This window comes from Gnatocerus cornutus, chromosome 5, assembly GCF_029298725.1.
Source record: "Gnatocerus cornutus isolate USDA-ARS CGAHR chromosome 5, icGnaCorn1.1, whole genome shotgun sequence".
Classification (NCBI taxonomy): Eukaryota; Metazoa; Arthropoda; class Insecta; order Coleoptera; family Tenebrionidae; genus Gnatocerus; species Gnatocerus cornutus.
This window is the reverse complement of record NC_142237.1, coordinates 19,288,294-19,300,613: the sequence shown is the minus strand read 5'-3', so window position 1 is coordinate 19,300,613 and position 12,320 is coordinate 19,288,294. Positions and strand designations below refer to the sequence as shown.

The 12,320-nt window shown below is 39.7% G+C and overlaps 2 protein-coding genes across 2 annotated transcripts; one reads left to right on the top strand and one right to left on the bottom strand.

Moving 5' to 3' along the window:
- Positions 1-4: 4 nt before the first annotated feature.
- LOC148175492 (uncharacterized) lies at positions 5-4,227 on the bottom strand. The gene is made up of 4 exons (XM_088036346.1): positions 1,766-4,227; positions 1,486-1,721; positions 508-1,436; positions 5-462 (listed from the first exon to the last, which is right to left on the bottom strand). Exons 1-4 carry the CDS (start codon positions 3,970-3,972, stop codon positions 139-141), a joined length of 3,696 nt encoding a protein of 1,231 aa, XP_087892472.1. The 5' UTR covers positions 3,973-4,227; the 3' UTR covers positions 5-138.
- Positions 4,228-5,275: 1,048 nt separating this feature from the next.
- On the top strand, positions 5,276-7,077 carry Maf1 (repressor of RNA polymerase III transcription Maf1). Its single transcript, XM_088036500.1, has 3 exons — positions 5,276-5,933; positions 6,218-6,495; positions 6,546-7,077. Exons 1-3 carry the CDS (start codon positions 5,592-5,594, stop codon positions 6,610-6,612), a joined length of 687 nt encoding a protein of 228 aa, XP_087892626.1. The 5' UTR covers positions 5,276-5,591; the 3' UTR covers positions 6,613-7,077.
- The last annotated feature ends 5,243 nt before the right edge of the window (positions 7,078-12,320 follow it).

Sequence of the window (12,320 nt, the reverse complement as noted above, 5' to 3'; positions counted from 1 at the left end):
GCGCTAAATTTAAATTCTTTATTTGTAATTTCAGTATTACATTAAGGCAGTTCTGTAAGGCTTCAGTCAATAACAAAAGTAACAATCTACATTACAATAATTAGTTCTAACGTTACATTAAAAATGCTCGCTTTTAAATTAATGGCAATAACTGCACTGTGGGTGGCACTTGACTCCGTTAACTCCACATTGGCAGCCTCCTGAAGTGTCTCCTTTCCCTCCGGGGCCCCAACGCGGTCCTCTGGTCACCCAACAGATTTCAGTTTTGCACATGGAACACCTTACCCAATCACAGCCCCATTTTTTCATTAATATCACTTGGCAAGTTGGGCACGTTAAAGCTTCACCTTTCTTGACCATCTCTTCAACCATTTCTTTGGTCCGACGTGCGTCTTCGTCTACTTCCGACTCTTGGTTCATCTTCTCTTGGTACTGCTTGCAGTTGAGTCCAGTGTGGATGGCCTGCAACCCTCTATTAATCCACAAAAGAAGAGATTCTCGTCTTACCTGACAAGTCAAGCAGTTGAGCCTCCTGCAAACTGGACAACGAAACTCGTTGACGTTGTCTTCAAAGATGCACCACCCCTTACAGTCGGGAGTCTTGCAATGAAACGATTTTCCGATTTTGTTCTCCGCTTCGGTCACAGACTTTGCAAGGTAGTGTTCATAGGCTTGAGGAGTAACCAAAGCTTTGATCTCGCGGTCTTGCAGGGCGATATTACAAGAGTACTCGTTGTCTCTGTAGGGACATTTCACTTCAGCGTCTTCGGTGTACTGTACGGTATCAGCTAAGCAAGTTTTACAGAACTGGTGAAGGCACTCACGCAATGTGACGCCTTGACCAGGAGCAATTTCCAAGAGGCATACCAGACACTCGAAGCGTTCTCTGTTTTCAATCAAATCTTTGTTATCTAGATTTACCAGTTGGAGGTACGTTTGATCTGAACTTGGCTGTGGAGCCTTTTTCTTCGGCGACTTCTTCGCCGTTTTTTGTCGGACTGTTGCGCACACCGCGCAAATATTACTAGAAACGGGATTGAGAAGAGTGCAGAGGTGACATTCCCATTCTTTGGCTTGCGGTCGCAGCGTCTTCGAGTCGTAATCCTCGAAATCTTCCTCGGGTTGAGCCAGATTGTCTTTTTTTGCTTCTGGAGGCAAAGGGCTCGACTTTTGTAGCTTTTCCTCTTGTTTTATTGGTAGGGGCGCGCTTACTGTTACAACCTTTACAGTTGGTTCCTCTCTCTTGGAGTCTATTTCTGGTTTTATAGGTTTTACGTCAACGGATGATTTTATGATTGTTTCTGTTTTTACAAGTGGTTCAATCACCTTCGGGATTACATCAACAATTTTGGGAACGTGGTTAATCGTTTCTTTGTCAATTTGCGCTTTGGACGTGCTCGGAACTTCCGGGTTTGCAGCCTTTTCAACTTTACCATCTAAAATAAGTAACGAATTAGAGTGAAACAACAAGGAAATCCTCCTTACCCGGCGCCACAAGGTACAGAAACACTGGACACCTCTCGGTGGTGATGTTGTGGTCCTTCAAAGTCGCGCTATCCTCCGTGGCCAACTCCTTCCCAAGAATCCATCTCTGCACGTTGACGGGAATCTCAAACTCCGCCTCCACTTGCTTCTTCAGCTCCGCCACGGTCTGCTTCTCCGTGACTTCAAGAGAAAACGGACCTCTGTGGGAGATCTTATCCTCCACGTACATCTCAATGCTAAAACTCACATTAAAAAAGAACCATAAGCTTTCAGAACTTACTTGAATCCTTGCTTCTTCCCGCTTTGGTCTGGGGGTTTCTGCCGGACCACTGAACAGTTAACTTTCAATTGCGCGAGTTCTTTGGCGTAACTGGCAGCTTCAGTGAGTTCCCCTTTCGCGATTGCCGATTCTAGTCTTTTCAACAGTCTGTTAATCTCGATCGTGTCTTTGTTTTTGTCCATCTGACTCACGTTATTCTTGATTTCGTTGAGACGCTTCGGCATGTTGAAGAACAAAGACAACTCGTCGCTCCGAGCCAAGTTTGCGTAAACGCGAGCTGCAGATTGAGCGTTAGAGTCGCTGTAGATGTTTTCGAAGTCTTTGGGCCTCATCAGCTCAAAATTTGTCTCAACTTTTTTGACGACGGACGTGGTTTGAACGGAAGACGAAACTTTAATCGGTTTGGGATTGTCGGTTTTCTTCACTTTGATGTTTTCGTAAATTGTCTCGGAGGTGCCGATGATGATTTCAGCGACTTTCTCTTCTTGGGTTTTAACTGGAGGGTTTTCTTCGACGGGTTTAGTGTCTTCAGCTGCTTCGGGGTTCTCAACGATGATGCTCTGTCTGCTATTCTGCTTCATGAGGATGTTGGATTTTCGTTTGGGCAGCGAGTTCTTCATCTCTATCAGCATCTTCTTTAGTCTCTCGCGCTCTTCGTTCTTGTCGGTGCTTTTCTCAGTTTTTTCTTCCAACGAAACAGATTTTTCAATTTTCTTGTTTTTGTTGAGGTTGTACGATGCCAGTGCTGAGAATCCGATTTGTGTTTTAGCTCGTTCGAACATCTTCTCGGGTTTGTTAACTGGTTCTTCGCTCGGTTTCGCGGGTGTGGCTGAAGAAAAGTCGTCAAAGTACGGTTTAATGGTAGAGCAGACATGGCAAATAATCCTCCAGTAGTCGTTTTCAATTGAACACTTCGGACAGTTCCAGTTTTTCCTCTCAGCTTTCGGAGTTTCAGGTTTGGGTTTGATGGCACTCGCGCTCTCCGACTTCATCAAATTGTTGAGTTTCCTGTCGATTTGCTCAATTCGCTTTTTATGCGACTCCAGGAGGTTTTCTTGCTTCCGGTCGTCGTTTAAAAGACTCGTCCGCCTCCCGAAATAGTTCTTCTGGTTCTGGGACACTCCGAAGACCGTGGCCTTGGTAACGTTAGTAATGGCATTGAACTTGGCTATTAAATCTTTAGCTGAGCGCCTCTTCGGCGAGACCCAACTATCCGTGTTTATTTTGGGTTCGTCTTTGGGACGCATGAAGTGTGGTATTTCCTGCAAGTCATTTCCGTTTTTTTGGTGTTCTTTTTTAACTATTTCGGAGGCTTCGCGGTCAAGTTCGCTGATGTTAGTTAAGAATGACATCCCTGATTTGCGCTTCTCGTTTTTCTTGTCTTCTGCTAAGTCGGTGGTGGAGTTGCGGATGTCGTCTTTTTTGTTGGAAACGTTTCTTTTGTACCAAGGTCTGGGTAACACTGGAGCCTCCACCACGATGCTAAGTCTGGCGGTGCTTGCTTCTTCGTTGACGACTTCTTTCGTTGGTTTTAAGATGCCGTGGTCTAACTTTAGGGAGTCGTTGAAGATGATCTCGTTGTCTAAAGTGTTTTTGATTTTTTCTACGGTTGGTGGAGGTGGTGCCAGACGCTTCTTCCTTCTCAGACTCAAGGTGTTGGTTGGGGGTTGTGGTGCCCGTCTCTTTCCTTTCACGTGAAGATAAGCGCCCGCTTTTTTCGTTTTGGAGGACTCGCTGTTGGTCCTCCGATGCGCTTTCTCTTCTTCTTGCTCCATGGACGGTCGCGTCATCAGAGGTAGACTCCTGCTGTTCTCGTCGTTCTTCTTAACACTCTTCAGCAGCGTCTCCCTGTTAAAAAAGAGATTGTACTTCTTCCTAAGAGTGACGTTCTTGTCGTTCTCTCGTCTCTTATCCCTTTGTTTGAGCCTCGCTTTGTACGTATCCGTCTCAGGTTCTAGAATGATACACTTCTCGCTGACTTTATTGGTATAGTCACTCGGAGGCACATAAGAGAAAGACGCCACGGTCCCGCTGCTCTGAATGGAATTCAAACTATCACAACTACTCGAATTTTGCGTGTCTATGGATTCTCGCGACGCCGAAGGCTTAAACCATTTCAAGAAAGCAAAAAGACCACTGTTTCGTTTGCTTTTTGGATCACAGCCAGGACTTTGTCCTCTCTCTGGTGAATCTTGCTGCAGACTCATAATCTTATCACATCATCGTCACCGGGAAAACCTCTTCACCACGCACTGATTTCATCGCAACATCTTAAACCACACCCGACTTACCAATTGTTTCTCTTGCAATAAATCGCGGAAAAGTTGAGTTAATTGAGCTTCTTCGAGTGTATTTTCAGAGTTTACGTTCGTGACGTTGGAAGCGAATGGAAACGACGCTCAGCGTCCCGATGCTTGAGTTAAAATTAGTCAACGCACACGGTTCGGCTACGTCCGGTTGTCAAATTGTTCCTCAATTTTATGTTTACTAAATACCGTCGAAAATAAACACGGGAATATGAGAGAGACGCTGCGCGGGAAACAGTTTTTTTCTCATTTTCCTACAGTTTTTTCGATACAACTGCATCGGAAATAAACCGGGTTACGTAAGTTGAGCGTATTTATCTGATCCTCTTTGGAATTTAAATTGGGTTGGCAGCCCCTATTGTCATATCGCAAAAAATGACACTTCTACCAACGTGTAGAAATAATACAAAGCCTCCTGTCTTCCCGCTCTTCATAAAATAAACAAAAGGTGCACGCTGATTGTTTTCTTAATTTTAAATGTAAATTAATTTATATGCACCTGTGTGAATTTTTTAACATAATAACTCCTTTAAGCCGAATTTAATAGCTTCATTAAATACTACATCAACAGTTCCATTTCGGTGTTCTTGTCCTAATTAATCAAGGTGAGTTCTTCGGACGATCAGTGGCGCTCGTCTCATGTTTATTATGATTCTTCAACTTTCTACTAATTAGCACCTAACCGAATTTTGATCGCAAAAGTCATAAAAAATTCAAGTTACCAATTTCCGCTCAACTGATTACCCAAAAGCGGATTAGAAAGCGTAAACAATTCGTTCTTTTCAAACCTAAAAAATTGCCCTAGTGCGGCGCCACTGAAGTTGACCTAAAGGTCGCATAAATATAGAAAATCAAGACACAAAGAGTCAGGGCCGCCAACTTCGGAACATTTATCCTCCCGCAAAAGTCGTTGCCAGAGTTTAGTTAGTGCCAAATTGTGAACATTTCTGGGGGCCCTTGAGCGAGAATTGTTAGTAACAACCGGGAGAAGGTCCCGCGTCGGTTTAAACCGCGTTTGTTTTCTAATTTTGGTCGCGTTATGTTGGCAGCGACTCAGCTTGACATTCATTTGTGTACAAGCTTCTTTATATGTCAGAACGTTCGTTTTTTCTTGTAAATTCGTGAATATTTTTGTTTTGGTGGTTTTAAAAGTGTCGTGTTTCCACAAGTGTTTGAAAAATGATCGATACTTCGTATTCTGAACACTAGCTAAACTGAAATTGTGTTGTTATAGTTTTGGTGTCAACAAAGTGGACTCGCCCATTTTCGTTCTCGAAAATCCGTGAAAACTCATCGAAAGACTGTTGGAATAGTGTTTTTCTTTTCATTTCCAGCGAAAATTGTAATGTGCCCTAATCATCTCTTGGAGAAATCAGTCAAGCGCACTTTGGTCCCGTCGTACAGTTTGTTACACTCGAAGAGAAAAGGAATATTCATACATCCCACAGCAATGTTCAAAAACTTTCTTTGTGTTTTGAGTCCGTCTTTACCGAAATAAGTTAAAGTACAAAATCGCGACAATGAAACTCCTCGAGAGTACAAGATTTGAAACTATCAGTAATTTGCTGTCGATCCAAACTGGAGACAGTCATATTATTGGCCGCATTGAGAGCTACTCCTGCAAAATGGCTGGGGCTGACAAGGCTCTGTACAAGCGTTTCAACCCTGAGGGGGTGCACCCCAACGATTTACAGGCACTGTCACCCCCGGAGGGCGTCTCGCCGGGGCACTCGCAGTACAGCAGAAGCGTCTCAGGAGACGAAGAAGGACCTCTTTGCGACACCATCAGTCGCAAGACGCTCTTCTACCTCATTGCGACGCTCAATTCAGCATTTCCTGATTATGATTTCATGGATGCAAAGGTAAAGAAACTGTTTCATGAGTACAAATGCTTGCCCAAGCGTGAGAAATATTCAGATGTGGTTATTTTTAGTCGGTTTTACTCAATGTGAAATCGATTGCGCGCCATAATTTTTGGCAGCCCGCGGGTTTTGTTGTTGTTGTTTCAATTCTATAATTGCACTCATAATATTTATAGTTGAGGTCAGCGATAAGTTTATCGCGGTTGCAAAACACTCACGTGTTGGTTGCACTGTTCCCGGACAGATGGAGCCACCAACCTATTTCTTGACCACTTTTTTTCCAGAGCCACGAGTTCAGCAAGGAGCCCTCGCGCCAGTGGGTAGAAAACGCCATCGATTCGAATCTGATCGCCACAGCGGGCGAGCAGTACCGCAGCTTGGGTGCCTCTTTGTGGGCCGCAATCAACGACGAAATCTCCCTCGAAGACTGCGACATTTATTCGTACAGTCCGGATCTGGCGTCCGACCCGTTTGGTGAAGACGGCCTTCTTTGGAGTTTCAATTATTTTTTTTACAACAAACGACTCAAACGTATCGTTTTCTTCACGTGTCGAGCCGTAAAGTGAGTTTTTCTGTTGGGATGAAAAAACGATCTAACTGTTTTTTTTACAGTCCTTTCAACATGGATTCGGGCTACGCCACCGACTTTATGATGGACGAAGTGGATCTTGCTTACTAGTTCGAAAAGTCGTTTTCGTTTTAACGTGTTCACATTGTTTCCGGTGTTTTTAAATGTCGTACTAAAGTTGGAAGTTCGTACTAGAAATGTACAGGCATTCGTAGTTTTGGTGAGAGCAAAAGTACAAACTAATCTTAAAAGTTATTTTTTCGAAATTCAAATAGGTTAAGATTAAGGATTGTTGTGGTATTATTTTTATTACGCTGTAATCACTGAGCTTGTAGGATGTAGTGAATTATTACGGTTGAAGGTAATTTTTTTTCGATCTCACAGCATTGACCCAAACACTTGTAGTCGTAAATGCAATATCGTACAAACTAAATTTTTACTTATACTAAATATAGAATTATGTGTATCTATTTTTTCAAGGCACCGTTGTGCTTGGAGTTCAAAGTTTTATTTCCAAGTGCCATTCTTATAGTGATTTCTATTCTTATGATCTGATCAACATGTTATTTAGTCATTTGTGGCGTGTTTCATTTGCTCCCTTTACCATTTTCAGCACCTGACGAGTTTATTTTCTCGCTGGTTTTAGCTCTCATAAATGCCATTTTATGGTATATTTATAATTTTAACAAGAAGCGACGGAAATTATGACTATAATTAATGTTTTAGTACCTATATTTACGAAACAGTGTAATTAATCCAGTTAACGAAGACTTGAATTACATTATTTTTTGTGTTATCGTAATCTTTCGTCGCAGAAGGCTTTGAATTTAATAGAAATGGGTTGGCAGCTCTGCTTGTCAATTAATTATATCACTTTCGCGTGAAAGTTGATAGATACCAGTGTTACCAACTCAAATTAAAATGGCCAATTTCTTAGCGTATTAATCGAGTTCTAACAAATTACTTGTATCTCTTCCATCTCGTTCATGTCTTCACAAAAATGCGCCATAATGTAATTGCGGCATGCAACTTCTCTAATTTATAGAGAGAAGTAAATGAGTGTCGTGGCCACTTGAGAGCTAATCGTTCATCGTCAAATAAACATTTTTATAACCAACTCGCTTGGGATTCTCGACTATCAGATTAATCAGCGCTTTGTTTCGACATTTCCATGTTTGTTTAAATTAATTGGTTTCATTTATTCGTGAGAAATGAAAAGGTTTTTTTTTGGAAAAATGATACGAAACTCATTTTGAGTCGAAAGAGTTTAGTTGGAAGCCCGTCAGGACACGCGAGCGCTGATATGATCTCCCCTATCCGATTACGCGCGATAATAATTAACATTTTTAGAGCTTCCTTCCTTTACATCGACACTTGGCGTTATCAGAAAAGTGGAAAAAGTCGGCCTTGAGTAGGTTACGGAAACAGACATCTGTCGGAGATTAGAGCGTTTCTTTAATTGTCGTTATGTAATAAGAGCACTTCCGTTTAATTGTACACAAAGTTGAGTCGATAATTCATTTGTACGAGATAAAATCAGTGATTACGTGCAGATGTGCGCAAAGGTGTAGTGGATGACGGGTTATAATGATATTCGGCAAGCATGTAAGGAAGTGAACGATAATTAAATTTTTGTACTGTTTGGAGCAAGCAGCGTGTAATTTGAAACAATGTAATCGGAACTCGTTTTGAGCATTGGAATCAGATCAGAAATCAGAACAACTCCAATCGTGTATAATTGCGGTGGATTTGGGGTTAATATCCGTTTCTAAACCGGCAGTTTAGCAAGTCTCATTTGAATAATAGATCCGATAATAAGAGATGTACTCGTCTATTAGACGCCCTTCTGGGAATCACCAGCTTTGATTACAGAGGGCTGACAAGTCCGCTCCCTCCATAAAGGGAATCAGAAACGAGCATGCAATGGTTCAATATTGTGTTAAAAATCTTGGAATTCTGCAACAACCTCAAATTAGAGCTCACACATGAACACTGTCATTCCTTTTTCGAATGGCAATTACGCCGCGACGATGTTTCAAGACGTGGAACGTTTCAACAATGTCATCTAAAAACGACGACGTTCTCAAAACTGACGTGCAATAAGGATGTTTGACATTTTATTGCTTTGTAGGGTTTTTTCTGCGCGCCAGCAGCGGTTCGATGGCGGTTTAATTGCAGACGTAATTTTCTTATTATCTCATGCGAAAACGGACAGTCAAGAGGCGAAATGACTCATTTTTCAACGGGCGACACGCAAAAAACTTTTTTGGACAGTTCTTGTCGAGGTTTTTATTCACGCACGCCACTGATCCACGCGTTTTTGTTTGCACATTTGTGGCGTGATGCGTGTTCAGAGCGTTTCAGGGATTTTGATTTTGTGGCTAAATAGAAAATAATGTCTAATAATATTTGAATTTCAAAACTTTGAACATGCAAAGTATTGCGCACAGCTTAAATTTTCCAAAATTTTGTTTGAAGGTCATACTAAAAAAATCGCAGCCAACTTGGAAAAAGAACGAAATTTTGGTAATTTTGGATGGTCTCGTTTTTAAATCGCCGTAATTAGAACACTTCTAGAAAGGAAATGTAGAGAAAAAGTCTGAATTTGCAGCTGCAAAATTTTATTAAAAAATGAAAATTTTTGTTAAATTCCAGGGCTGGATTTTTTGCATAAAATATGACTTCTGCGAAACTGTTTGATGTACTCGTAGAAATTATTTGAAGATTTCTAGCGGCCCTACAGCAAATACTAAACTAATTGAATAAAATGAAAAAAATTTTTTTAAACTTTGGGCTGTCAAATGATAAAACTTTTATTAAATTCCAGGTCCGGATCAGAAAATTTTCCGCTCGCAAGAAACCTGAAATTTTGCAAATTCGTTTTGAGTTTTCAAACTTTTGTGTAAAAATCACAGGTAACCATGGAAAAACTTGAAATTCCAGAGTTGGCTTTTGAAACTTCGCCCAAACGCCCAAAAATTATTGTTAAATTCCAGGACTGGATTATAACATTTTTCGCATAAAATGACTTTTGCGAAACTGTTTGATGTAGAAATTATTTGAAGATTTCTAGCGGCTACTGCAAATACTAAACTAATTGAATAAAATGAAAAAAATCTTTTAAACAATGGGCTGACAAATGATGTAACTTTTATTTAAATTCCAGTTCCGAATCAGAAAATTTTCTGTTCGCAAGAAACCTGAAATTTTGAAAATTTATTTTGATTTTTCAAATTTTTGGGTAAAAAATCACAGGTAACCATAGAAAAAGTTAAAATTCCAGGGTTGACTTTTGAAACTTTGCCCAAACGCCCAAAAATTATTGTTAAATTCCAGGGCTGGATTATAACATTTTTCGCATAAAATATGACTTCTGCGAAACTGTTTGATGTAGAAATTATTTGAAGATTTCTAGGGGCTACAGCAAATACTAAACTAATTGAATAAAATGAAAAAAATCTTTTAAACTTTGGGCTGACAAATGATGTACTTTTATTTAAATTCCAGATCCGGATCAGAAAATTTTCCGCTCGCAAGAAACCCGAAATTTTGCAAATTCGTTTTGAGTTTTCAAACTTTTGTGTAAAAAATCACAGGTAACCATGGAAAAACTTGAAATTCCAGAGTTGGCTTTTGAAACTTCGCCCAAACGCCCAAAAATTATTGTTAAATTCCAGGACTGGATTACAACATTTTTCGCATAAAATATGACTTCTGCGAAACTGTTTGATGTAGAAAATATTTGAAGATCTCTAGCGGCTACAGCAAATACTAAACTAATTGAATAAAATGAAAAAAATCTTTTAAACTTTGGGCTGTCAACTGACAAAACTTTTATTTAAATTCCAGGTCCGGATCAGAAAATTTTCTGTTCGCAAGAAACCTGAAATTTTGAAAATTTATTTTGATTTTTCAAATTTTTGGGTAAAAAATCACAGGTAACCATAGAAAAAGTTAAAATTCCAGGGTTGACTTTTGAAACTTCGCCCAAACGCCCAAAAATTATTGTTAAATTCCAGGACCGGATTACAACATTTTTCGCATAAAATATGACTTCTGCGAAACTGTTTGATGTAGAAAATATTTGAAGATTTCTAGCGGCTACAGCAAATACTAAACTAATTGAATAAAATGAAAAAAATCTTTTAAACAATGGGCTGACAAATGATGTAACTTTTATTTAAATTCCAGATCCGGATCAGAAAATTTTCCGCTCGCAAGAAACCTGAAATTTTGCAAATTCGTTTTGAGTTTATGTAAAAAAATCATAGGTAATCATGGAAAAAGTTAAAATTCCAGGGTTGGCTTTTGAAACTTCGCCCAAACGCCCAAAAACTATTGTTAAATTCCAGGGCTGGATTACAACATTTTTCGCATAAAATATGACTTTTGCGAAACTGTTTGATGTAGAAATTATTTGAAGATTTCTAGCGGCTACAGCAAATACTAAACTAATTGAATAAAATGAAAAAAATCTTTTCAACTTTTGGCTGACAAATGATGTACTTTTATTTAAATTCCAGGTCCGGATCAGAAAATTTTCTGTTCGCAAGAAACCTGAAATTTTGAAAATTTATTTTGATTTTTCAAATTTTTGGGTAAAAAATCACAGGTAACCATAGAAAAAGTTAAAATTCCAGGGTTGGCTTTTGAAACTTCGCCCAAACGCTCAAAAATTATTGTTAAATTCCAGGGCTGGATTGTAACATTTTTCGCATAAAATGACTTCTGCGAAACTGTTTGATGTAGAAATTATTTGAAGATTTCTAGCGGCCCTACAGCAAATACTAAACTAATTGAATAAAATGAAAAAAATCTTTTAAACTTTGGGCTGACAAATGATGTAGCTTTTATTTAAATTCCAGATCCGGATCAGAAAATTTTCCGCTCGCAAGAAACCTGAAATTTTGCAAATTCGTTTTGAGTTTGTGTAAAAAAATCATAGGTAATCATGGAAAAAGTTAAAATTCCAGAGTTGGCTTTTGAAACTTCGCCCAAACGCCCAAAAATTATTGTTAAATTCCAGGGCTGGATTACAACATTTTTCGCATAAAATATGACTTCTGCGAAACTGTTTGATGTAGAAAATATTTGAAGATCTCTAGCGGCTACAGCAAATACTAAACTAATTGAATAAAATGAAAAAAATCTTTTAAACTTTGGACTGTCAAATGATATAAGTTTTATTTAAATTCCAGGTCCGGATCAGAACATTTTTTGCTTGCAAGAAACCTGAAATTTTGCAAATTCATTTTGGTTGTTCAAATTTTTGTGTAAAACATCACAGCTAACCATTGAAAACATTGAAATTCCAGGGTTGGCTGCTGAAACTTGGCCCAAACGCGCGTCGTTTGTCTCCGTACGCCTCTGCCCGCACATGTTTTTGTGCAGATGCCCGGCACGCATCCGCCACATGAGCCATGTATGCGATTTTCTTTTCGTCTTCCTTTTTAGTAGCCGATCTGGGATTAAATCATGTTTAACGACGACTTTGCATAACCGTCAAGTTTGATTGAAATAAAGAGGCCACGTGTCGTCCACCCGCAAACTCGTTAACTCGTGTATTTTTTACGATTCACAGGTGAACCAAGAAAAAAAATCTGCCGCTTCCGGGTGTTCTTGACTAATTAAATGCGCTTTCGAAAATTGTGTCGCCGCCGCTGCTAAAACGTCCACCGACTCATCATCGTTAAAATTTACAAAAATTTTACGAGTTTCATTAAAGATTTCGGCAGGTACATCTGCACCCTGAGTGGAAATTTATATCGCGATAAGACAACTCCCACTAGTCGGTGGTAAGCGCGTCCTCATTCTTCTCG

What these genes read in the sequence shown, in the direction of transcription:
- LOC148175492 (XM_088036346.1), bottom strand. Translation starts at nt 3,972, where the DNA reads ATGAGTCTGCAGCAAGATTCACCAGAGAGAGGACAAAGTCCTGGCTGT. An exon ending in GGGAAGAAGCAAGGATTCAA is followed by an intron (nt 1,722 to 1,765) that starts GTAAGTTCTGAA and finishes TGTGAGTTTTAG; the next exon opens with CATTGAGATGTACGTGGAGG. An exon ending in TCTGTACCTTGTGGCGCCGG is followed by an intron (nt 1,437 to 1,485) that starts GTAAGGAGGATT and finishes TACTTATTTTAG; the next exon opens with ATGGTAAAGTTGAAAAGGCT.
- Maf1 (XM_088036500.1), top strand. Translation starts at nt 5,592, where the DNA reads ATGAAACTCCTCGAGAGTACAAGATTTGAAACTATCAGTAATTTGCTG. An exon ending in ATGATTTCATGGATGCAAAG is followed by an intron (nt 5,934 to 6,217) that starts GTAAAGAAACTG and finishes CTTTTTTTCCAG; the next exon opens with AGCCACGAGTTCAGCAAGGA. An exon ending in TTCACGTGTCGAGCCGTAAA is followed by an intron (nt 6,496 to 6,545) that starts GTGAGTTTTTCT and finishes TTTTTTTTACAG; the next exon opens with TCCTTTCAACATGGATTCGG.